This window comes from Vipera berus, assembly GCF_964194415.1.
Source record: "Vipera berus genome assembly, chromosome: 5".
NCBI lineage: Eukaryota > Metazoa > Chordata > Lepidosauria > Squamata > Viperidae > Vipera > Vipera berus.
Genome location: NC_138207.1, coordinates 87,560,263 through 87,586,043, shown reverse-complemented (window position 1 = coordinate 87,586,043; position 25,781 = coordinate 87,560,263). Strand labels below are relative to the sequence as shown.

The following is a 25,781-nucleotide window of genomic DNA, read 5'->3' as shown; positions in this document are numbered from 1 at the left end:
ATTGACCCCAGAGAAAGGAGGAAAACTAGCATAATAAAGTACCATCTACTCCCAGCTACCAAAGCCAGCCCAGAAGGACACCATGATCAATGGTATTAAAGACCACTGAGAGGTTAAGAAGAGCCAGGATGAATGCACTACCTCCATCCCATTCCACCAGAGGTCATCTATGAGTTCAATCAATGCCATCTCAGTTCCAAACCCTGCCCTGGATTGTGACTGAAAGATAATCCACGTCATCCAGAGTCCTCTGAAGTCACCATGTGACCACTCTCTGCACAACCTGCCCTATGAAAGAAAGATTGGAAACTGGACAAAAGCTGTTCAGCTTAGTTGGACTGAGATCTTTTGAGGAGGGGGCAAATCACTGCCTCTTTAAAAGCTGGTGGAACACTCACTCTTTCAAGGAAGAATTACTGCCCAGACCCAATCCTATGCAGCCTTAGTAAGCCAGGAGGGGCACAGATCTAACACACAAGTGTCCAAATTAGCAGTTGAGAAGGTCCTGTCCTCTTCCTCAGGCTCCACAGGCTCAAAGTCTTCCCGCGTCACTTTGCAAGATGTAGCCCCCACCACCTCCATCAATTCTGCTTTAAAGCTGGAGTCCACCATAGAGCAAATACGAATGACTTTGCCAGATGCACAACATACCCTTCAACAGCAACTCTCTAGGTCAGGGGTAGGCAACCTCGGCTCTTTTATGACTCATGGACTTCAACTCCCAGAATTCCAGAGCCAGCATAGCTGGCTCAGGAATTCTGGAAGTTGAAGTCCATGAGTCATAAAAGAGCCGGGGTTGCCTACCCCTTCTCTAGGTGAACTTCAGTATTATGCCCTCCAAGGAGGAATTGAGTCACTCAAAACAAGGTCACTGGATGATTATCGGTGAACACCACAAGGTAGACCCCAATCGCAGATGTTCAAGCATCTTCACTTTTGGTTTTCCACCAGTGATACTCTAAGATCCACCATCTTGACTTTTGGACCACATCTGCTGGGCACCGCTGGTCATTGAGTACCATCTAATGCCTTAAAATGATTTTTATACATCTTTTTATTTTGAATAAAGAAGTGAAGTTTTCATTATGACTTTGCATCAGATTTAATAAAGGCTGATAAAATCCTAATACCTTAATAAAGAGATCAAAGTTAATCAGTTTATATCAGGCCCAAGAAGATGGATGTATCAGGCTACACGTGCAATCAGAGATGGTGGCTCTCATTTCACACCTTTCCATGTTTTACAAATTATAACAACAGATATTTGTATGATTTGTCAATGTGAACCTAGTCCAGTTCTATATATTTACAAGCAAGTACAGTTGCAACGTTTGGCCAGCAATTCCACATTATTGTCAACATTATCCCTTGCTTCTTACAAGCAAGTTATTTAGAAAGGTCTCAGAAGCAAAACAAATGGTGCAAAACAAAGACATCTTCAAAAGCCCTGTTTAGTTCATTTCTTTTGATTACAGAAAATTGTCCTAGCATCGAAATACAAATATACATGAATTTAAGAACACAAGTTTCTGTACTCAGTTTTTTAAAAAGACAATTATTATCCAAGCTCATTACTAAGTCAACAGAATTGGAACTATTTTTCACATAATTTAATACAAAACAGTGTACAAAACTATTTTGTTTTCTGCTCTGAATAATGAATAAGCCAATAAAAAAGAGCTTTTCAGTAGTTAAAGCTTTAAAGAAAAACTTGAACAGGTGTATCTTTCACAAAGCTATTACAATGCCGTTGGCTAAATACCAATTAAAATAACAAAAAGTAGCTTGTTTCAATCACAAAAGTCAATACATTGTAATTTGGGCTGCTTAGTTTTTTGTTTATTCATTTGTTTTGCTCAAAGATGCTAATAGCCGATCACTCACCTGTCTCAGGACACAAGCTGATTCAATTTTCAAATACCCAGTCAATGCCAAGATAATTCTTCCACAGTTTGGAAGTTGTGCAAACTTATTATAGCTCACTTCTTGGCTTATCATATATCTGCAGACAGAAAGCGGGAGCAAACACTCCAGAGTATTTCAGGACATAGCGGCTACTGGGGGGGGTTGGGGGGTTGCGGGGGAGGATGGGCAATCCTTAAAGTTACACAAGCTAATATAAACCTATGCAGAAATAACTCTGCAGTAATAATGCAAAAGTTTCTTCTTGTTTACATGGAATAGAGGAAAACTATAAAGATGAAAGAGGCTTTGCCAGGCCAGAAAAAGATCTTTGTTTTCTGCTTTCTTCCCTCCTACAATACGGCACACTGCCAGGCTCACAAGGACAGTGCATAGACTCATGGAGATTCCACCCACTGCCTTGGGAATAGAATGTTCACCCATTCCACTGCAGGCTCATAAGGGGTATTTTGTTGTTCCCCCAATTATAAACAGAAGCATGGATGTATCAAACAATATCCAATTGCAACTCTGTGTGTGTGTGTGTGTGTGTGTGTGTGTGTGTGTGTGTGTGTGTGTGTGTGTTATTGAAGAAGTTTTTCATTACCCCACTCTGTGAGAGGCCTAGAACATTTCCACCCCCTTATTGGTAGAAGAACTGGAGAAACACAATCATTCTCACTGGAATAGGCTGAAGCCAAAGGCAGAGGAAAGATGGGGGTAATTTGGGGGGGGGGCGATGTTAACCTCAAGCCCCTAGAATTCTTCCCACACGTGCATTAAATCTGTTTTATTACACCTCTGAATTAAGCAATGGAACAGCTTGCCTCCGGAAGCTGAGGGTGCTCTATCATTGGAGGTTTTTAAGAAAAGATTGGATAGCCATTTGTCTGGAATGATAAGCAAGGAGTTAGACTAGAAGATCTTCAGGGTCTCTTCCAGCTTTTTTATTCTATTCTACTCCTCTGAGTAGAGATGGGAATGACTCCAGCTCTAGGCAAAACAAAAGGATGCCAGGGCATTCCTTGCAGGTAGATTTAGTTAGTGCTTGAACAGGACACCACCAGGAAATCCCAAGGCTAAAGGCTAGTCTGTAAAGTTAAAAGGCAAAGAAAATCTGGAAGAAAACAATTACAAACCACTTCCATTGTCTCACACACACCCCAAAAAAACACCAAAATCCTAACTTGAAAACTACATTTATTCATGTATTCTATATATCAATTAATCTCAACACATGTCTGGAAATAGTATTTGTTATTCTCTTACCTGCTACTGGATATTATATAATTCGTAGAAGTAATTCTCAGTTAGTGACAGCAATGGGGATTGGAACTGCTGTCGCGAAGTGACACTTATAAAGTATCATGGCAGGTAACTGAACCACTTGGTAACAGCAGTTCCGCCATTTCTGGTTGCTGTCTTTTGAAAAAGCACCTTTGGGACAACCATAACCTGGGTGACTGAGGATCTCCATAGACATGTAGGAAAACATACGGTAATCTATAGAAAATGTAGTGTGAATGTATTCCTTCTTTTCTAAAACAGCCTTTTGAGGAAAATTGCCCTCCATTTTACCAGCTACACCAGTTTGAAAACTGGTACTTATTCTCTGTTGTTCTCCATTAACTCATTACTCTCTCTATATATAATACTACAGGAGTCCCGAACCCCCAGTCCGTGGACCAGTACTGGGCCACAGCATGTCAGCAACCGGTCCAGACAAACAAGCAAAGCCCCATCCGTGGGATGCAGGCAGTACACAAAACCACACACTCTCTGGTCCGTAGAAAAACTGTTCTCCACAGAACCAAAAGGTTGGGGACCTCTGTGGTATAGGGCATAGGTGTCAAACTCAATCACGTCATGTGATGATGTATTGCAATGTTTTGTGCCTTTGCAGAGCCGGGGTGAGGGTGGCCTGTGCGTGATGCATCCGGCCTAGGGGCTGCCAGTTTGACACCCCTGGCATAGGGCCTCTTGCTTGAACAGGGGGTTGGACTAGAAGATCTCCAATTCTATTATTCTATGTTCACTGGATACCCTTTGATCTTGGAGGTTTTTGTACAAATGTTGTATTGACATTGTCTTCAGTGCAAATTATTATTTGGTTTCCTTAGAAGAATGCCTACAAGGGTGTTTCCTTCTCCACATGACCTTGGGGATGCTACAAAGGTCAAAAGTGTGAAAAACAGTCATAAAATACTTTTTCAGTACTGTTGTAACTTTGAATGGTCAGTAAATGAACTGCGTAAGTCAAATACTTGTTATTATATAGACCAGGGGTCTTCAAACGTGGCCCTTTTATGACTTGTGGACTTCAACTACCAGAATTCCTCAGCCAGTGTGCCTGGCTGAGGAATTCTGGGAGTTGAAGTCCACAAGTCATAAAAGGGCCAAGTTTAAAGACCCCTTATATAGACAGTGATCTGGTCATTAACTACCTGTCAACATCCAGCTTGAGAATCCAAATAAAACTCCAAGTTCATTTCATTTCTGAAAAGGTTATTGTTTATTGAATACACATCTTGATTATGTTGAAGAAAAACTAACTCAGAGGTTCCAACATCAATTCATAAACTTAAACAATAGTTTTCCCAGCCAAATCCCCAATGCCTTACATAATCTTTATCAACAAGTCCACTTTGTTATAGAACTGTCTGCTTCAAATCCACACCAGTTCTGGTGTCTTTGACAAGGCTTCAAGCTCTCACTGTCTGCAGCTGAATCAAAAAGCTTCATTTCTCCATGTACCCACTTGAAAGTAACATCTCCCCCCCCCATTAATCTAAATGCAAGATGAAACACAGAGGCATGTAGCTGCCAAAGTTTCATTCGTGACACCACCCAAAAACAAAAATTAAAGTTTTGTCAAGTTATAAATATGGATGGCAATTTAACAGAAATGTTATTGAACAGATTAGGGCCTTTAAGTATTAGAACTGTTTTCTATGCTACAGTAACATTGGTTAATTATTGGCCATCAACTCAGTGTTGACACTTAAAGACCACATAGACAGACCTTTTCTTTTTATAAGATGACCAGTTTTTAGCTTTTCCAATCTACCCAATAAGGTAAGAACAGTGGTACCTTTAAAATTCAGTCTACAGTATATAACAGTGGTGGCGAACGTATGACACACGTGGCAGAGGCAGCCCTCAGAGCCCTCTCTGTGGGCATGCGTGCCATCTCCCCAGCCCCACCTCGCCCTGCGACCCCCTCCTCACCAGCAGCCCCCCCAGAGGAGAGTCGCCCCTGAGTACGGCCCGCGTGGAACAGCGCAGTCAAGGACATGGCAGCCGGGCCAGGACTCCGCCCTCGCACCCCATCATATGCAGTTGATGCTGTGGGGCATGGGCGGAGGCCGTGGCCACCATGGTGCTGCTGGACCACCTGGGCGATCTGCGGCGGGCCATGGAGGTGGTGAGTGGCCCTGAGGGCTTGTGGGGGGCAGGGCGGGGCAGGGGCGTTTTCGGGCACTTGGTCTCTAAAAGGTTTGCCATCACTGGTATATAAGGACTCTGTGTACATTTATCAGGGAAAGGGGCTCTTCCTGTTTGGTTGCACAGATGTGGATGCCATCAAGAGTCAGAGTTCATGAGAATGTGGCTATTAGCGATGGTCTCATTGGCTGCTGGTAGCATTCCAATTCCACGTCTCTTCCTGTGGTAACTGCCACTTTGAACAGTTACTGGCCAATGTGAAAAAATATCTTTCTTGACTTTGGAGCTAGGCCCAAAATGCTATGAGAGTTGGAACAGGATTAGCTTGGGATCATGAAACATGAACAGGACTGAAGCCAAAATGCAGGTTAGAACTGTACAGTTCACATTAAACTGTACTATTTTTGCTACATCAGCCAAAATGTTAGTATCACCTTTATTTAAAAGTGAATAATCCTAAAATTCCAAGTAATGTAACAATTATTTTTTTCACTGCTCTTTTTAAAAAAGAGGCCTCTGAATCTCTAAGTCACATGACACTCAGGTGTATATAAGTGATAATGATTACTTCCAGGTCAAAACATTTCAGTTGCTTCAGTCCTACAGATCGTGTTGCTATAAAGCCATGTAAGTATGCAGCCCCCCCCCCTTCTTGTTTTCTAGCTTAAACACTCGTTTTTTTAAGGATTAATCAAGGTTTACTGACTATTTTCCCCCCTTTGCTGCAGACCATAATTAGAGACATTGGAGGGAATCTCCTTTGGCTATGGTATCTAAGCTCCTTGAATTTTAAAGTGATAATACAAAATGTCTGTATTATTTTCTGAGCGCTCATGGTTGTTAAGATATGTAGGTTTGTATTAGCAGAAATGGAGCCACTTTTCTATAGCAAAAAATTGTAGGAAATGTTTAAAATGTTAATACAAGTGAAAATCTTTTTGTAACTATATAGCTTGAGACTGATTTTTCATGTAAAGGTTTTGAGATGTATGTTAGCCAAATTAGAAAATCCATCATACATTTCTCCCTCACCAATAAAAATTCAGTAACGTAACATAACACATCATATAACATTATATATAACGTAACATATAACATAACATAATGACACATGACATAACCATATTTGTTGCCTTTTGACAATAATCAAATTCTACCACTTTGCTATGCTTATTGGTGAGGCTGTCCCTGTTTCTGAGGTTTTAACAAAATAAGGGTGGGCAATTTGCTGAGCCATTTCTAACTGCTGGGAAGTGTAATTCAGCAACCTTAGAGGACAAGAAGATCTACATCTTAGAGATGAATTTTGGAGAAGGCCCACAATAGGCTGATCCATAAAGTAGCTAAACATACTTTAGCCTAGCAAAATATGCCAGCTAGCCCATGTAATTAATTGGTTTCAGTAAGCTGAGCGAACTCAACATTTGTGTGACAGAGATATCATGCTTACAGGTAATAAATGGGAAAGACAGAAATTAATCCTAGTCATCAAATTGAACAACTGGATCCTTAATGGTACTACTATCTTATAGAACAGTCATTACCTAATTTGGGAATGAAGAACAGAACCAATTCCTCCTTTAGAACTCCACAAAAATAAGTCTCTGGTTTTTCTGAATGGACATGGAAAGTTTAGATAATTCCCACCACCACTTTAAGGTAGTCCCTCTTTAGAGAAAGCTCTTAATTAATGGTTTGGTCCATATCACTACAAAGGTGATGCTAATTTATCTGGAATTAATTTAATTTGTAGAAGTTAAATTTCTCTCCTATTTTTCCTTTATTCCTATTCTGATTTTCCTTCAAGATGTCTTCTTTCTGCTTTCCCTTGAAAATGCCACATCTTTGAGATGAAAGTGCCCTCTACTGCCTGAAGTTCCCTGTTCAGGTAGGCCAATGCTGGATTACCTATAATTAAAATATTGCCATATTTTTTCTTCCAGTTGTGTTTATAGAAATATAGCACATGACAATTTGCATAAAAAAGGTTATGACAATATTCATGGAATATGCTAGTCAGAAGGTAGTTATTTGTTGCTTAGTATTTAGGAGGCTTTGACTGTAAATTGTGGTTTCACATGATGTAAATCCAGCCAACTGAGGTTTATTCAGTAAACCATGGAACAATAAATCATCCCTCACTGTGTTATTGGAATGCAGTTAATTAACATTGCAATAGTCTTCAGGTTTCTTGGTGCTTTCTAATCTTAAGTCCATTACGGAGATGCTTAGCTAATTTGCAAGTATGCAGGAGGTTGAATGTTTGTACAATTTGAACAGGCCCCTTTTCTGCATGCAGTCAACCATGTGTGTAGGGCAGGCATGTCAAACTGCCAGCCCGTGGGCCGGATGCATTATGCCGAAACCACACTCACCCCAAATGTTCCCATCAAATTCGATGAGTTTCAAAGTAGTTGAATACTAAGGTACCACTGTATATCAATTCCATTATAACAATTCCATAATAATGAAAAGCTTAAGGGACATTTCAAAATTATATAGATGCATTAGCATCATGTCATCAGTTGACAAAGCTGACGATACAGATGAGTCAGCATCTGATCTCTATATATTACATAGATGTAGTTTCCCCCCCCCAGATGTTGCTAAATTCCAACACTGAGTCTGGTAAGTCTGACTAATAATGGGAGATACAGGATTTACTTATATAAATATATATCACACCTTTCATTCAAGAGCTCTTTCAAAGCATCAGTGAAATGGCAGCAAGGGCTTCCCTAGAGATCAAGAAAGTCAAGATGGCAGCTATAACTCTTTGTAACATGTTTAACAACTGCCATCTCGACTTTTTTTAGTTGCTCTGTCAGGCTGGATCATGGCCTTTAGGGGGGAGAACAGCAAATCTTTTTACCCATGAGAATTCCTGAACCAAGATGCCCACCCAAATCCATATTTTTCTACCATGAAAAGCTTGAGAGCAATTCTGCTTTCATCTGAAGGAATATTAAGAGGGTAAATTTCTACTTGAAAAAAGAAAATCTCTCCAGTGAATGAATGTCAAATCTCTCCAGTGAGTGAATGTCTAGTCAAATCCCCTCTTCCTGTTGTATAGGGATCAGATTACCTGGCATTCCTTATTATTATGAAAAATGTTTACATTCTAGTTTGATGCTTAGTTTGCAAAAGAAAGAACTATTCTCATTTATACCTGAGGCACACCTGAAGTACAGTTGTAACTAGTATTCCAACCAATTTCTTATTGAGATGTATATGAATTCATGGTGACAGGGGTCTAGTAAATAGATTGTCCCTAACAATAATACAATTTATGTGAAATATAGCACTTTAGGCAGTCCAATGTTGTTCATATAAAATTTTAGTTGTTTTAAAACAATAAGAAAAATACCAGTTTAAACAATTTCTTTCCCTTTTCAAATGTGCATCCTGGATTTGGGGCTGAGTGATCCTTTACACAGTTGAAGAGAAATCCAAAACATTGGTCCTGTGAATGGTCTTATTGATCCTATTGCTAAAAGCACACCTGGGTTGCAGGTTTATATGTAAGAGAAATTTCTGTTTATCTTTGTACACAAGGGAAGTGATCTTGTAATAGTGCAGTTCTAGACCTACTAACACAAGTGTAAATCCTACTGATCTCAACAAGACTTATTCCTTAGTAGAATTGTGTCACTTTATAAGTCCCACCAAATGAAGTTGGAATGATTTCTAGTTGAACTACACAAAATCAAACAGCCAGATATTTCTACAGCCAAGAGAAACTGAAGACAAAAAAAAAAGATATCTTGGGGGGGGAAAGCCTAGAAAGTAATACGTCCATTCTGCTTAATATAATTTTAAATATACACTTTTTGAATCGAACTCCACCTATTTGGTGGATATCACCTATAGCTCTTCAGAATTTGTGGTCTCTGACCGCCAAAGCTGTCTACATCTTATAGTGAAGCTATTTTATTGCACTTTCCTAGTTTAAACAAAACATGGATAAAGGGTCTCCTCCCTCCCTCTTCTTCAGGGCCCGATCCAATCTTTTTTTCAAATTAAAAAGAATGAGAAATCCCCAAGCACAGTTTTACAACATGCCATGTTTTTTGAGTCTGAAGTACAAATATATATGCTTTTCCACATTGCTACTTAGAATTGTACCAGCAAGAACAACTTCAAGAGTCGAGGGGAAAAATGTCCTGTTGCTCTGATTTTTTTTAAAGGACTTTCCTCTATAAATACTGGTAGTGCTTTTACATAAATGCAAGGAATGTGTTTCCAAGCTTCAATTTATAAATGCGATTAACTTTCTCTGGCTTATCCTTGTAAATTGCAGGAAGGCACAGTGATGGTGACTCCAGCCTGGCATACGTCAGCTGACTTCAATATCACTAACTCAGAGCTGAAAAATCTGATGCAATTTCGAAAGAAAGAAGCTGTGCAGAAAATAAAAGAATTATATGGTGACGTCTTTCAAATCTGCAATCGTCTGAAAACATCTCCTACAAGTGGAATATCTTCATCAGAAGTAGAGCTTAGGAAATCTGTGTTTGGAAAGAACTTTATACCCCCTAAGAAGCCCCTAACATTTCTTGAATTGATGTGGGAAGCACTGCAGGATATGACATTATGTATCTTGGAGGTTGCAGCCCTCATATCGTTGGGACTTTCGTTTTATCATCCTTCAGGGGTCAATCTTGCAATATGTCGTTTGGAGGAATTCGAAGGAGAAGAAGAAGAAGGGAACACCGAATGGATTGAAGGTGCTGCTATTCTTCTATCAGTTGTTTGTGTGGTCCTGGTGACAGCTTTCAATGATTGGAGTAAGGAAAAACAGTTCAGGGGGCTGCAGTGTCGCATTGAAAAGGAGCAAAAAATTACTGTCATCAGGAGTGGGGATGTAACACAGATCCCAGTAGTTGACTTAGTGGTTGGGGATGTCATGCAAATCAAATACGGGGATCTTCTACCAGCTGATGGCCTGCTTCTCCAAGGCTACGATTTGAAACTAGATGAAAGCTCCCTTACTGGGGAATCTGATCAAGTCAAGAAGAATTTAAGACAGGATCCTATGTTGTTATCAGGTACCCACGTGATGGAAGGCTCTGGAAAGATGGTTGTTACAGCTGTTGGCATTAACTCACAAACTGGTATTATCCTTACTTTACTTGGAGTTGGAGAGCATGAGAAACCAAAAGAGACCAACAAGAATGGTTCCCCTAAGAACAAAAAAGTTGATGAGAAGGAAGCAACGGAAACTGAGGAAAGCTCCCCAAAACCTACTGGGCACAAAAAAGAAAAATCTGTCCTTCAGGGAAAACTTACCAGATTAGCCGTGCAAATTGGCAAAGCTGGGCTGGCAATGTCTATCATCACCGTCACTGTTCTTATAGCCTCTTTCTTCATTCGAGTATTTGTGATCGAGAAGCGCATTTGGGCTATTGAATGTACGCCCGTGTATGTACAATATATGGTGAAGTTCTTTATCATTGGCGTGACGATTTTGGTTGTAGCCGTGCCTGAGGGCCTCCCACTTGCGGTAACCATCTCCCTTGCCTATTCTGTGAAGCAAATGATGAAAGATAATAACTTGGTCAGGCATCTGGATGCCTGCGAAACTATGGGCAACGCAACAGCCATTTGCTCAGATAAAACCGGGACCTTAACAACGAACAGAATGACAGTGGTTCAGATTTTTATTGGGGGTAAACATTACAAAATTGTTCCTGCCCCTATTTTAATTCATCCAGCTTTGTTGGCTTATCTGCTGAAGGGTGTTTCTGTTAACTGTGCTTATACATCCAAGATCCTGATTCCTGAAGTAGAAGGAGGCCTGCCCCGTCATATTGGCAATAAAACAGAATGTGCTTTACTGGGCTTGCTTATAGAACTAAATCTGGATTATGAGGCTATGAGGACTAAGATACCAGAAGAAACGTTGTATAAAGTGTATACCTTCAATTCCGACAGGAAGTCTATGAGCACAGTTGTGAAAAATGCTGCTGGTGGCTATCAGCTCTTCAGCAAAGGTGCTTCTGAAATACTCCTTCAAAAATGCACCAAAATATTGAACTCTGCAGCAGAGCGTGAGCCTTTTTCCAGAAAGGATAGGGAAAATGTGATAAAAAATGTGATTGCCCCAATGGCTTCTGAGGGACTCCGAACCATCTGTATTGCTTTCAGAGATTTCCCAGGTGGCCCTGATTCAAACGAACCAGAATGGGACGAGGAGGACACAGTTATTAAGGATTTAACCTGCATTGCAATTGTGGGCATTGAAGATCCAGTCAGACCTGAAGTTCCAAACGCAATCAGGAAGTGTCAGAACGCTGGCATCGTTGTCCGTATGGTCACGGGGGATAATATTAACACAGCGCGGGCAATCGCCGCCAAATGTGGGATTCTGCAACCCGGGGAGACCTTCCTGTGCTTAGAGGGGAGTGAGTTTAATAGATTAATTCGTAATCAGAATGGGGAGATCAAACAAGAATTGATAGACAAGATCTGGCCTACCCTAGCCGTGCTTGCAAGATCCTCCCCAGCCGATAAGTACAACTTGGTGGAAGGGATCATCAACAGCAATATCACAGAGCAAAGACAAGTGGTAGCAGTCACTGGGGATGGTACTAATGACGGGCCAGCGTTGAAAAAGGCTGACGTTGGCTTTGCCATGGGAATTGCTGGAACAGATGTAGCTAAGGAAGCTTCTGATATTATTCTTACTGATGACAATTTTTCAAGCATTGTAAAAGCAGTGATGTGGGGTAGAAATGTGTACGATAGCATTTCCAAATTTCTTCAGTTTCAACTGACCGTCAATGTGGTAGCTGTGATCGTTGCTTTTACAGGTGCTTGCATCACCCAGAATTCCCCTCTGAAGGCAGTTCAGATGTTGTGGGTTAATCTCATTATGGATACCTTTGCTTCTCTCGCTTTAGCCACAGAAAAGCCAACCGAAGCATTGCTGAAACGGAAGCCTTATGGCAGAAATAAGCCACTCATCTCCCGTATAATGATGAAAAATATTTTCTTACATGCCATTTATCAGCTAGTAGTGGTTTTTTCACTACTGTTTGTAGGAGAAAGATTACTTGGTATTGAAAATGGACGAACCGCCACACTGCAGTCCCCCCCGACCCAGCATTACACACTTATATTTAACACATTTGTAATGATGCAAATTTGTAATGAAATCAATGCACGAAAGATTCACGGAGAACGGAATGTTTTTTCAGGAATATTTAAAAACAGCATTTTTTGCTGTGTCACTCTGGGAACCTTGATTACACAAGTTATAATTGTTCAGTTTGGAGGGAAGCCCTTTAGTTGCACAGCACTTAACCTAGAGCAGTGGCTGTGGTCCGTCTTTTTTGGCCTGGGGTCCTTGGTATGGGGACAAGTCATCATTAGTATTCCTACCAGATATATGTGGTTCCTGAAAGAAGTTGGACAGCAGCCTCTCCAAGAGGAGATAACAGGACAAGTAACTGAAGTGATTGACTATGGTGAACAGGAACTGCGTCACAGCCAAATTTTGTGGTGCAGGGGCTTAAGCAGAATACAGGCTCAATGCAGAGTAGTAAACGCCTTTCGGTATCCTGTATATAAAAATCCACACTCAGCAATGAGCAGTAAAACTATCTGACCAGACACTAAAACAGATTCTGAAATGGTGGTTTGATTCTTGGGGAAATGTTGATTTCAAAGAGTAATGTGCATGTTAATTCCAGTAAGAAATGGATGGGGAATGGGGGGCTTCACAGCAGTCGGTGAAGGAGACACGTTTTTGAAGCCATCTAGCAAAATAGAAGTTTCTGGTCTGTACTTAATTCCTAGTAGATGGGAGGAAGTGCAAGAAATCAATACAGCGATACACTTAACACTTTCTTATGTAGGGGTCTAATCATTATGTTAAGCAGACATCCTGGATTTTGAGACGTTAATTTCTTTTTGCAAAAAAAGATGTCTTCAGAGAAAAGAGGAGTGATGAAGCCAAAAATCCATGTCTTTAATTTTTTTATATTTATATATTTATTAATTGAAAGGTGATATTCTTATAAATGATAGGTGTTAGTGCATATAACAGCATTTATCTTTGCTCCTCCTTTACGCCTATAATTTGTGTCAGTTGAGTCTCCCGAGGCCCTTAATCTGGGCCACCTTCCCAAGTACTTTCCTTCTTTCTTAAGGCTACAGGCTGTGAATCTAAGGAAGCAGGATAGATGTGGCTACAAGCAGGCTGAATGTACTTTTATTTTGTTGTTGGCAGTTCCTTATGAGCAAAAATTATATGAACAATAATAAAAATGCTTAAAACTGTTTTTGTTTTGGTTGATTAATTAACAGAATCAGAAAAAAACCAAAATAGTCATTTTCACAAAAAGAGGTGAGCCCTATAAACTAGGGATGTAATCATCTTTACGCAGCTATGTATTATGGATAATTTTTCCCCTAATATCTTCCAGATATACATAGATAGTCAGAGGTGATTAATGTGATAACTTCCTAGTAGGGGTGTCTGGGGTAAGGATGGAGAGGGTGACAAGATACTAGACCTACTTCCTTTTTGTAATTGGGGACATAAAATATACAAAAGTTCAACTATCATTATCAATGTATTTCAGACATCATGAGGTAACTTAGAAAGTTAAGGACACATAATCTTTCCCAGGACTGGGCAGTACTTCAACATTCAAAAGAGAGAAGACACTTTGGAGAGCACAGGTGAATGAATATTGCAACTGGCTACAACTTCAAATGTGTCACATGCTTTCCCTACACACAGAGAGAATAACAATAACAGAGTTGGAAGGGACCTTGGGGGTCTTCTAGTCCAACCCTCTGCTCAAACAGGAGACCCTATGCCATTACAGACAAGTGTCTGTCCAGTCTCTTCTTAAAAGCCTCCAGTGATGGAGCACCCACAACTTCTAATGGCAAGCTGCTCCACTGATTAATTGTTCTCACTGTTAGGAAATTTCTCCCTAGTTCTAAGTTGGTTCTCTCCTTGATTAGTTTCCATCCCAGTACAATAGGTATAATGGCTCCCCAACAAAAAAAATCCTGGTTCGGTCAATTCAAAAGTTTTTGAAATAGCCTGAAAGAAAGTATGATCTGCAAATAACCTATTCAAATCTGAGAAAAACAGAAAATTGTTGAGAAATTCTAGAGTTTTCCATTATTCTAATCAATCTAAGCAACAGAGGAATGCTTTACTAGCCCAGTTTGGATAGACATATTTGTATGTTATGCTGAGCTGTACATGAGCTTTAAGAGCCTTGGTGGAGCAGTGGGCTAATGCCTCCTTAAGTAACACCAGCTGCCTGCAATTAGTGCAGGTTCAAGTCCCACCAGGCTCAAGGTTGACTCAGCCTTCCATCCTTCCGAGGTAGGTAAAATGAGGACCCAGATTGTTGGGGGCAATTAAGCTGACTTTGTAATAATGCCGCTTGGGGGGGTGTGAAAGCCCTAATAAGCAGGCATATACATAGAATGAAGGCTACTGCTAAGCTTGTAAGCCGCCCTGAGTCTTCGGAGAAGGGCGGGATATAAATGGAATTAAAATAAATAAAAAATAAAAATGTTCACTCAGACTTGCATGCCAAAATTCCTGGCTAAAAAATGTTCAGTCCCATAAAAAAGAACCCCCAATCTGATCCAAAAAAAAATCCGTTCTCTAACTTGTCCAGAAAAGTTCTCTCTCTTCTCAAATACCAATGTTGTAGCATTTCAGAACTATAGAGAGAAAACCATTATGACACAGTATATTGCACAAGACATTATTATAGGGCAGGGGTGGCCGACTATGACCCCTTTATGACCTGTGGACTTCATTTCCCAGAACTGAATGGATGGCTCAGGGATTCTGGGAGGTTGTAAAGTTGCCATAGTTACCCACCCCTGTGATAGGGCAACATTTATGAAAAACTCAGACTGGACAATTATTTTTAGAAAAAAATACTTTTCACCTAGCCAGAAAGAAAAGAAAAGAAAAGAAAAGAAAACCTCATGATGAACTCCTTTCTCCCGCCATAAGTGAAGAGGGTGAGCAGCCAGCTATGAGCTCTCCCCTGCCTTTGCTTATCCCAAGGAGCCATTTTCAGGCCTCAAAGACCAATTCTCCTTAATGTATCAGATTTCAGCCAAGCCAAGGTGACCGGAAAGCAGGCAGAGGCCTTCCAGGAGCTGAAGTTATCCCCTCAATAGATTGCCTCCTCAGATATTGGAAAGAAAAATCTACCTTCCTCTTCCTCTTTTTTGCCCAACTATTTTCAAGGGCATTCACTGGAAGCTATGACATCACATATATCGAAACATCTTCTCACAGATGAGGCAATTAGCATTGGTCACATCACGACACAAGTGACAAACAGCACACATTTTGCCCAATGACATATTGATACATATGATGCCAGTCCTCTCCCCATAGACCCCCATGCTTGTTCAGAGCATATATTCTGGGAGTTGAAGTTCACACATCTTAAAAGTCCCCAATTTTGAAAACTCCATTTTAATACAGACCTCAGCATGACCTTTGTTTCCAAGTATCAAATCTAGGGCATGTCCATTCCCAAACAGAATCAAGAAAAGCTGGGATTTAGTGAGGATCACTCCCACCAATCAGAACGAAGTAGAGTTTGAACAGTCAGGCATTTTATAGTAGTAATTTTGCAGATAGACAGACAGACAGACAGATAGATAGATAGATAGATATTTCTGCATGTAGTTCTCAACTTATGAACAAACTAAGCCCAAACTTTCTGTTGCTTTTATATATCTCTATCTCTATAACTATTTATCTATATCTATATATCTATATCTATATCATCTATCTATCTATCTATCTATCTATCTATCTATCTATCTATCTATCTATCTATCTATCTATCCATCCATCCATCCATCCATCCATCTATCTATCTATCTATCTATCTATCTCTCTCTCTCTCTCTCTCTCTATCTATCTATATCTATATCTATATCTATCTATATCTATATCTATATCTATATCTATCTATCTATCTATCTAATATATATATATATATATATATATATATATATATATATATATATATATATATATATATATATATACATATATATATTCTGCATGTAGTTCTCAACTTATAAACAAAGCCCAAACTTTCTGTTGCTAAGCCAGACAGTTGTTAAATATGTTTTGCCCCATTTAATGACCTTTCCTGTCACAGTTGTTAAGTGAATCACTACAGTAAGTTAGTATCATGGTCGTTAAGTAAATCTGGCTTCCCCATTGACTTTGCTTGTCAGAAAGTAAAGTCGCAAAAGGTGATCACAGGACCTTGGGACACAACTCTCATAAGTATGAACCAGTTGCCAAGCATCCAGGTTTTGATCACATGACCATGGGGATGCTGCAACAGTCATAAGTCCTACACAACTTTTTCCAACTGTTCAAAGAGAAACTTTGAACAGTTACTAAATGAACGGTTGTAAGTCTAGGATTATCTGTGTAGCTAAATTTCCACCAATTGAGCTCTTTCGAGAAATTTGCCTGCAATTTTGATAAGGACCTCTTGAGAGCACTGTGACACTGAATAATAATAAAATCCAACTCCTTTCTATCACATTACTGGAAGAAGAACAACACAATATGCAGTGATCTTAGTTATCATTTCATATCAAGTCCTTATACATTGTTAAACAGAATACAAACTTTAAAATTAATTGAATTACATGTTGATAAGCATTCTACTAGAAAGAAATGATAATAAAAACCTACAGAGAAATTTTTAGTTGTATCCAAGCACAGCAGGGAATTTAATTTTTCTTATATGTAAAATTTGTATGTTACATAATGATCGCAAAATGTATTTTAGAACTTGTATTTGGATGATGTTGACCACGTTTGGAAGCTCAGCAAGATCACATGTGGTTACCTCTAACATTCTAAGTCAAGGAGGGCAACTCTGACAACCTGTGGACTTCAACTCCCGGAATACTGGCTCAGGAATTCTGGGAGTTGAAGTCCACTGGTCATAAAGTTGCTAGAGTTGCCTACCTGTTCTAGATGATGCAGGCTATATAGAATGGAGTGGAGTGGAGTGGAGTGGAGTGGAGTGGAGTGGAGTGGAGTGGAGTGGAGTGGAGTGGAGTAGAGTAGAGTAGAGTAGAGTAGAGTAGACTTTGGAGGACCTTGGAGGTCTTCTAGGCCAGCCCCCCTGCTCAAGCAGTAGGACCTACACCATCTCAGACAGATGATTGTCCAGTCTCTTCTTGAAAATTTCCAGTGATGGAGCATCCACAATTTCTGGAGGCAAGCTGTTCCACTGCTTGAATGTCCTCATTGTCAAGAAGTTTCTCCTTAATTCCAGGTTGCTTCTCTAAGAAGGTGGGGGGAGGCAATAATAAGCCTTCTCTAGGAAGTTGAGTCTTCACATAATGTGTCCAAGGTAGAATAGTTTGAGTTGGTCATTTGTGCCTCAAGTGAGACCTCTGGGTTGATTAATTTGATGATCCATAGGTTTGTTTTCTTGGCTGTCCACGGTATTTTTAGGAGTCTTCTCCAAAACCAAAGTTCAAAAATAACAATATTCTTTCTATCTTCAAAATTCAACTTTTATTTCATAGATGTCACAGATAATACCATGGTTTAAAGAGTCTCATCTTTGTAGGTGTAGACTTATCATGCCATATGAATATTTTTCCAAAGTTTCTATGGTTACTATAGCAAATACTAATTGAGTCATTACATTGAGGTAATACTGAGAGCCAGTTTGATCTAGTGGTTAAGGCAGTAGGCTACAAACCAGGAGACTGTGAGTTCTAGTCCTGTGTTAACCATGAAAGCCAGATGGGTGATCTTGGGCCAGGCACTCTCTCACAGCCCAATTCACCTCACAAGGTTGTTGTGAAGAAAATAGGAGGAAGAAGGAGTATTAGATACGTTCACTGCCTTGAGTTGTTTATAAAAAATAATAAAGGCAGTAAATAAATAAATGCTCCTTTACTGATGATAGTTGAACTTAAAAGGTGGAGTATTGTTTCAGTATCTTCATTGTCCATTGCTATACCCAGGGCTTTTTTTGTCATTGAACGCCCAGAATGGAGTTCCAGCACCATTTTTGGATGGAACCTTGTAGGGTTGGCAAGGCGGGTTGTATGACGTGTGTGCGGGTTGTATGACGTGTTTTGTTTTGTTTTTACAAAAAAAGCACTGGCTATAACTGTTGTCATTAGTTATACCTGTTTAAATTTAATCCTAGTCTTATTTTTTTTCCTTGTCTTGCCTTTTATTACTAAAGCCTGCAGATTCTTCACGTTTTTTTCTATCACAGTAATCATTAGCACAGTGCAAGTTATTGATGTTTCTTCTTCCAGTTTTAAAACCATGGTCATCTACTTCCGATCCAACTTTCTTTAATATATGTTCAGCATATGGGTTCCATAAACAAGGGGAGAGTATACAGCTATCTCACATTTCTTTGCCTGCTTGAAGCAGGAGAACAATGACATTTTCTTTGATTCCCATTTTTCTAAGCCTCTTCCACAGTTCAATGGGATTAACACAATCAAAGGCCTTTCTATAATCAATGAAGCACACACTGAGCTCTTTGGGGTGTTCTTTGACTTTTTCAATTATCCACCATGCGTCAGCAATAACATCTTGTATTCATCAAAGATCAAGTTTGGAAATTTCACCAGAACAGATGCTCAGCTTTCCAAACATCTGTGTTTACTTTTCTGTTTCTAATGGACGTAAATCCAACAGCGTTTTGCCTCAGTAATTTCAGCAAACCATTCTTGTTTCTCTGAGAAATACAGTATCTGTATTAGGCCACCCAACATTTTAGGAGAGTTACAACATAAATGCTTGGGATTATTCAGCTGTTATATACAAAAATAAAGGTACTGCTTCTGTAGATTGTTTTATTTGCATGGGCAATTCAGTTGTTATTAGTAATTTTAGTTAATCCTTCTTATAATACTCTAACAGTTTCTAAAGCATGTCTTAGCTTGAATTGACTTGAGAAAAAGCCAACTGTGTCTTCAAATATAACACTAAATCAGGATTTTAAGCCATGGTTTGTTGAATAAATTGTGTTAGATAGACTTCATGGACCACATTTGTAAACCAGGCCTGTAATCCTTACTGCAATATAGCAGGACAGGTTTGAGCATTCCCTCTTATCACTGTGATAACAAATGAGAGTTGTGATCTAGATAGGTTGCATCTCCAAGTCTTAGCCTAGCTAGTAGCCATCCAATAGAATAATACCAATAATGGTAGTCAAACTCTATCAAGAGGTCCAGCACAAAGATGCAAAACATGTGATTCATACTGTCCTCAGTTTTCTGGGGGTAAATAACCTTGTTCTGAATTGACAAAATTTATCCATATTAGTATGTTGCTTTAAAATCCAGTCTGAGCATCTGCCCACCAAGAAAATGTGCTATGTGCTTCTACGGCAAGCAAAGTGACTTCTGGATCAGTCACTCATTGGTCAGTTTGTTCGCTGGTCCATAACTCATAATGGGCTGGTGCTTTTTCAATATATAGGACGTACTGATCTCATAAACCAGGGCTCTTCAAACATGGCCCTTTTATCACCTGTGGACTTCAACTCCCAGAATTCTATCATAAACTATCAAACATGGAAGGTTAGTTGGCAAAGGAAAAAAGCCAGAGTAAGGCTGAAAGAAACTAGAGTTTTGATTTATTAGAGGGGATTCTATGCTATTGATTAGAGAATTGAATATGGTGGGACATAATTTTTTTAGAAAATAAAGTAATATTATAATTGAATAGGTAAGATGTGTAATAAGACTAATAGATTGTTGGTTTAATGTGGTAAAAATAGATAATTTTTAGAAAATAGAATAAGATTATATGCAAATAGGTGTGTATTTAGAATATTAGATTTTGTTATAAATAGGGGAAACTGTAGAAGTTGAGATAAGGGAAACTCTGGTGACCTAAAGTTTTGAAATTATAACATACCAAATGTTATGTTGAATACTGAGGGGAAATTAAAGCCTGGGGAAAAAGCAATAACAGGACATTGATGTATATAAGATTGAATGCAAACAAAATTAAGATATGTATAAGTTAAAAATATTGATAAATGTAACAAAAATTATTTTACTTAGTTGATAACAATAAGAACTATATTAGTTCAATATGAGATAGTAGATATTAAGGGAAAAAGAGGAAATATCTGATGATGTAACTTGAGATTTGTGCTAAAGATTTATGTATGTTATGGAATTATTGATTACCCAGTCACCACGTAGCTTTTTAAATGTTTAATTGTAAAACTAGAAAACTAATAAAATGTTATAAAAAAATAAACTATCAAACATGCTTTTTCTTCTACTTCACGGGTATCAAACTTGCCACATCCCGTGACATGTTGCGACGTATCACGACTTTTTTTGCATTGCCAGAGCTGGAATGGGTGCGGCCTGCGGGCCAGCATTTTGACACCCCTGTTCTACTTCAACAGTTTTTAACACATAACCACACTCTTCTACAATCAACAACTGTGATCTTTTTTCCAGATTTTTTTCTATCATCACCTGTTTGAATGCTTTCCCCCTGAACTGTCAAAAAAGAGAAATAGGGATTGAATGTATTGTTGGTTTCACACTAAGTGGTAGCATTAATATTTCTAGTTAGTAAATTAAAATCTGGCAAGGAATAACGGGATAGTTACTTACAAAATAAATATGCAGCTAGAAAGAATGGAAAAATGGCCTTTCATCCCTAAAACATTAGAAACCCTTTTTAAGTGGTAAAATGTATAATAGAGGATTTGTACAAATGCGTCAATATTTTCCCACAAGAAGATTACTATGTAGGAAATGGGCTTCATTTCCAGAAACTGAAAATGATGAGTCAAGCATGCATATAATTTTCTAATATAAAATTCTTTGAAACATGGGCATTTTAACATGAATAATTCCATTTCCTCAGATTATAAACAACATTGTCCTCATTTTTTCCAAGTAAGTACATTTAATTTTAATCTTTTTCAGGCAGTGAAATCCTACAAAAGCATTTGACCACTTCAATTATTCCCAGGATTAAAATGTGGTCTAACAGATGTTATCAGAAGGCCTATCATATATTCTTCATGAAGCTTCACTTTCTAAATCTAAGCGATGTCATTATGACTATTGTATCCATACCTGCTCAGGAGTGATGTAAACATGGAGAAATAATGTAAGATTTTCTGGATTGAGAGATGACTGATACACATGGAGACCATTTATTTGGGAACAGAATTTAAGGATGTTTAAGGAATATTTTAACAAATAAAAATGAGCCTATGGCCTCAGATTCAACTAATCAGGTGCCTCTAGTTTATGGCTTTATTCATACAACATGCTTAACTAAGAATTAACCGCTTTTTAAAAATCTGCATAATGTACTGTATCATAAATGAGATGCGTTTCCATGAGATGCTAAAAACTAGATGAAGTTTAGCATGGCAGTGCTGCTGCTGCTGCTGCTGTTACTACTACTACTACTACTACTACTACAAGGGCAGGAGAGGCAGAGTGACCTGGGCACTTAGAGGTGCCTCTGGGAGCTATGCCACAGCATTGGGCTCTGCTGTGGACTCCCCCCAAACCCCTTTTGTAGCAGCTTTGCAACCCAGCACTGCTTTGGGAAGACGCCCTTCAGGGTAAAAGTTCCTCAGCCACTAGAGCAGGGGTAGGCAACCTCGGCTCTTTTATGATTCATGGACTTCTGGGAGTTGAAGTGGGAGTTGAAGTCCATGAGTCTTGGCTGGCTCAGGAATTCTGGGAGTTGAAGTCCATGAGTCATAAAAGAGCCGAGGTTGCCTACCCCTGCACTAGAGGAAGGCTGCATTCATAGGCACGCAAGCCGAGGGTCCGGACTTGCTTGCTGAATCAATCCATTTTCGGGGACTCTACTATTTTATAATTTATAATACTATCCTAATATTATTTAGATTAATAGCGGAAAACACAAACACGCTGCAAGCAGCGGGAGCTGCAGAATAAATAATAGCCCCACAAAGCCCAGCCGGGCCCGACGCACCAAGCCCAGGGTCTGCACGGAACCATTTAAAAGAGCGGAGTTTCCTCCCCGAGGGTCGGCCTGCTTCAGATTTCGATTGGACAGGCAGAGACAATCCCCTTTCTGATTGGCCAGTTCTGGTATGACTGACAGATAGAAAGAACGCTGGGTATTGTTTCCGGTCTTGCTAAATGACTTTGCCGGAAAGCCGTTCCTGTGCAGCAGCGATGGCCGAGTGGTTAAGGCGTTGGACTTGAAATCCAATGGGGTCTCCCCGCGCAGGTTCGAACCCTGCTCGCTGCGGTATGCGGGCTTTTTTTTTTTAAGTAAATTCAAATTCAGTAGACACAAACATTTCTCTCCGCTCGCTCGTGCCCTTGTGCACCGGCGCTTAAAGTTAAAAAAGCAAAAGGCGGTGTGCGCACATTCGTTGTTTCCCATAAATCTGGTCCCACGGCCATCGCTTTTTTTTTTTTTTGCAGAATCGCTCCTTCTTCAATGGATGAACCGCCTCCTGGAGGGCAGGTTTCTGTGAGGTGGGCATTACAATAGATGGGGCATTCTTCAATACCCGCTTATCGTGAGAAAGAGAACACCTCCTTTGGCACGCTGGCTGAGGAATTCTGGGAGTTGAAGTCCACAAGTCATAAAAGAGCCAAGTTTGAAGACCCCTGACTTAGCTTCTTTCCCCTCCCCTCCCTCAAGGGGACCAGGTTTTAGCTACAGTCAGGTGTTCTCATTTGCATGCTCTGTATTCACACAGAAGGCGACCCAGGTCAAATGTCTTGGGATTCGTGCATGGGAAACTGCCGAGGGCAGGGGTCTTCAATCTTGGCCCTTTTTATGACATGTGGACTTGCAACTCCCAGAATTCCTGGCTGAGGAATTCTGGGAGTTGAAGTCCATATGTCATAAAAGGGCCATGTTTGAAGACCCCCTGGCCTAGGGAGATTCTGGGTCATCCAGGTCATGGCTGTCTGAAAGGTGCCATTCTTGCAAGCAAGCATCTCACCCTGTTGCGTGAATATAGGCTACTTGGTTAATTTGGGATTGCTTGTATTGTGGGAAGCCAGGAAATGGGACCAGGTCACATGTATCTAGTAAAGGCAGCCCCCGACAACACAGCGGAAGGCGACCTAGAATGAATGGATGTTAGTTGTTGTTAGTTGTGAAGTCGCATCCAACCCATTGCGACCCCATGGACAATATTCCTCCAGGCCTTCCTGTCCTCTACCATCTTCTGGAGTCCATTTAAGCTCACGACTACTGCTTCAGTGACTCCATCCAGCCACCTCATTCTCTGTTGTCCCCTTCTTCTATTGCCCTCAATCTTTCCCAGCATTAGGCTCTTCTCCAGTGAGTCCTTCCTTCTCATTAGGTGGCCAAAGTATTTGAGTTTCAACTTCAGGATCTGGCATTCTAAAGAGCAGTCAGGGTTGATCTCCTCTAGGACTGACCGGTTTGATCGCCTTGCAGTCCAAGGGACTCGCAGGAGTCTTCTCCAGCACCATAATTCAAAGGCCTCAATTCTTTGGCGCTTAGCCTTTCTTATGGTCCAACTTTCACAGCCATACGTTGCACCTGTAAAGACCATAGCCTTGACTATACGCACTTTTGTTGACAGGGTGATGTCTCTGCTTTTTAGTGTGCTGTCTAGGTTTGCCATGGCTTTCCTCCCCAGGAGCAAGCGTCTTTTAATTTCTTGGCTGCAGTCCCCATCTGCGGTGATCTTGGAGCCCAGGAAAATAAAATCTGTCACTACCTCCATTTCTTCCCCAATGGATGGCTGGATGAATGGCTGGATGAATAAATGGAATGAATGAACCGGCTGTTAAAGTGACATCCACGGTCTGCAAGCATAGATGGAAAGCCTGATGTGGATTCTCTTCAAGCTTGGATCGGGAGTCCGGCGTATTCCCACCTCCCGGAAGACACAGTCACAGTCCCAGCGCAGTTCGGGGTGGATCAAGGAATGGATTTCGGCCTATTGAGGTATATATTTCAGCTCAGGGGTCTTCAAACTTGGCCCTTTTATGAGTTGTGGACTTCAACTCCCAGAATTCCTCAGTCAGCGTCCCTGGGTGAGGAATTCTGGGAGTTGAAGTCCACAAGTCATAAAAGAGCCAAGTTTGAAGACCCCTGGTATATTACTTCATCCAGCTTATTGCTGAAATTAAAATAGCCCTGATATGCTACAAAGTAGATTGCGTTCCTAAGAAAAAGTAAACATTGCTCCCAAAAGTTTTTGATCATTTGAAGTGCAATTGCCTTCATCTGCATTGCTCTGGGCAGTGCCCTGTCCTGTGACATACATCAAGGATAGGAATCATTAATACTTGGTTAGGTACATGTACAAGACACTTCTTTTATTCAAGTGATCCTTAAATTTAAACCAATTGCTCCCTATTGACAGCATTAAGAAATTGCATAACATTGGTGACATGGGTTCACTAAATGCTTACGTGCAGGACAGCCCTATTTGTAAAAATTGAACAATATTTAATAGCGCCATGGTTTAATTAAAAAGCCTTCCACATCATCAAAGCATGTGCCATTAATTTTAATGTTCCAAAACTGACATTTATTAAAACAAGTACAACAGGTCATTACATCTTAATAAAAAACACAACCTTTCATAGTTTTTCTGTATTCAGTTCTTCATTTTGGAATTTTTACCAGCATTTAATATTTATGCAAGGAAATAACACCCCATTTTTTAATTGTATGTTCAAAGTTTAAACTATATAAATTCATTTTATGTGGAGTTTTGGGGGGAACATAATCCTTGCATAAAACAAAGGAATCCTCTACATGAAGATGAAAAATAGGGTGATATTGTAGGAATAATGCAATTAAATATGCCATGCAATTGCTATAAAGACATGGCATGTTGTACAGGTTTTACGGACTATCCAGTTTATTTCTAGGGTTGGGTAAAGGGACTGGCTTAATATGTTGAAGGCCATTTTGAACCCTTGGTAACCAAAGGAGCTATTGCAAGTATGGAAGTAAATGAGAAACAAGAAGCATAACTAGAACAATCACACAACACAATGGTAAATGGATGAGGTAAATAAAGTATAAATTGTTGTTGTAAATTTAAAATAAATATATAAAAAGGTAAATAAAGTAAATAAATAAATAGGTGAGGGGCAGACTGTTTCCAGACTTTGGATGCAAATCAACTAACACAAATCACAAAATAGTATTTTTTTCATATAAAGTAAATTCATGGAACAAAATGATCAATTGCAAAGTATTAAATTTGCATAAAGCAAATTTATATAAAAGCAGGGAAATCTATATATGTGTGTGCTTATGAATCTCTTTTTCTGTGAGTCTTTATGGGACAGTCATAGAATGGAGGCACAAAGTTTGGTTTCCAGACTGTTTCACTCCTGCAGATATTGGGAAATCAACAGTGATTTCATTGTTCCTTAAA

At 39.7% G+C, this 25,781-nt stretch overlaps 2 protein-coding genes across 2 annotated transcripts in view; one reads left to right on the top strand and one right to left on the bottom strand.

Moving 5' to 3' along the window:
• Nucleotides 1–1,998, bottom strand: part of CTNNA3 (catenin alpha 3) — a gene marked incomplete at its 5' end in the record, with an annotated part of 847,188 nt that extends 845,190 nt beyond the window's left edge. The window contains one exon of the mRNA XM_081329881.1: nt 1,885–1,998. Within this exon, the coding sequence (XP_081186007.1) occupies nt 1,885–1,998 (114 nt within the window). The remainder of the gene's footprint in view (nt 1–1,884) is intronic.
• Nucleotides 1,999–5,278: 3,280 nt separating this feature from the next.
• On the top strand, nt 5,279–12,955 carry LOC308668602 (plasma membrane calcium-transporting ATPase 1-like; the record flags this gene model as incomplete). The annotated part of the gene is made up of 3 exons (XM_081328612.1): nt 5,279–5,326; nt 9,647–10,873; nt 11,117–12,955. The coding sequence occupies 3 exons, from the start codon at nt 5,279–5,281 to the stop codon at nt 12,953–12,955; spliced, it is 3,114 nt and encodes a 1,037-aa protein (XP_081184738.1).
• Nucleotides 12,956–25,781: the final 12,826 nt, after the last annotated feature.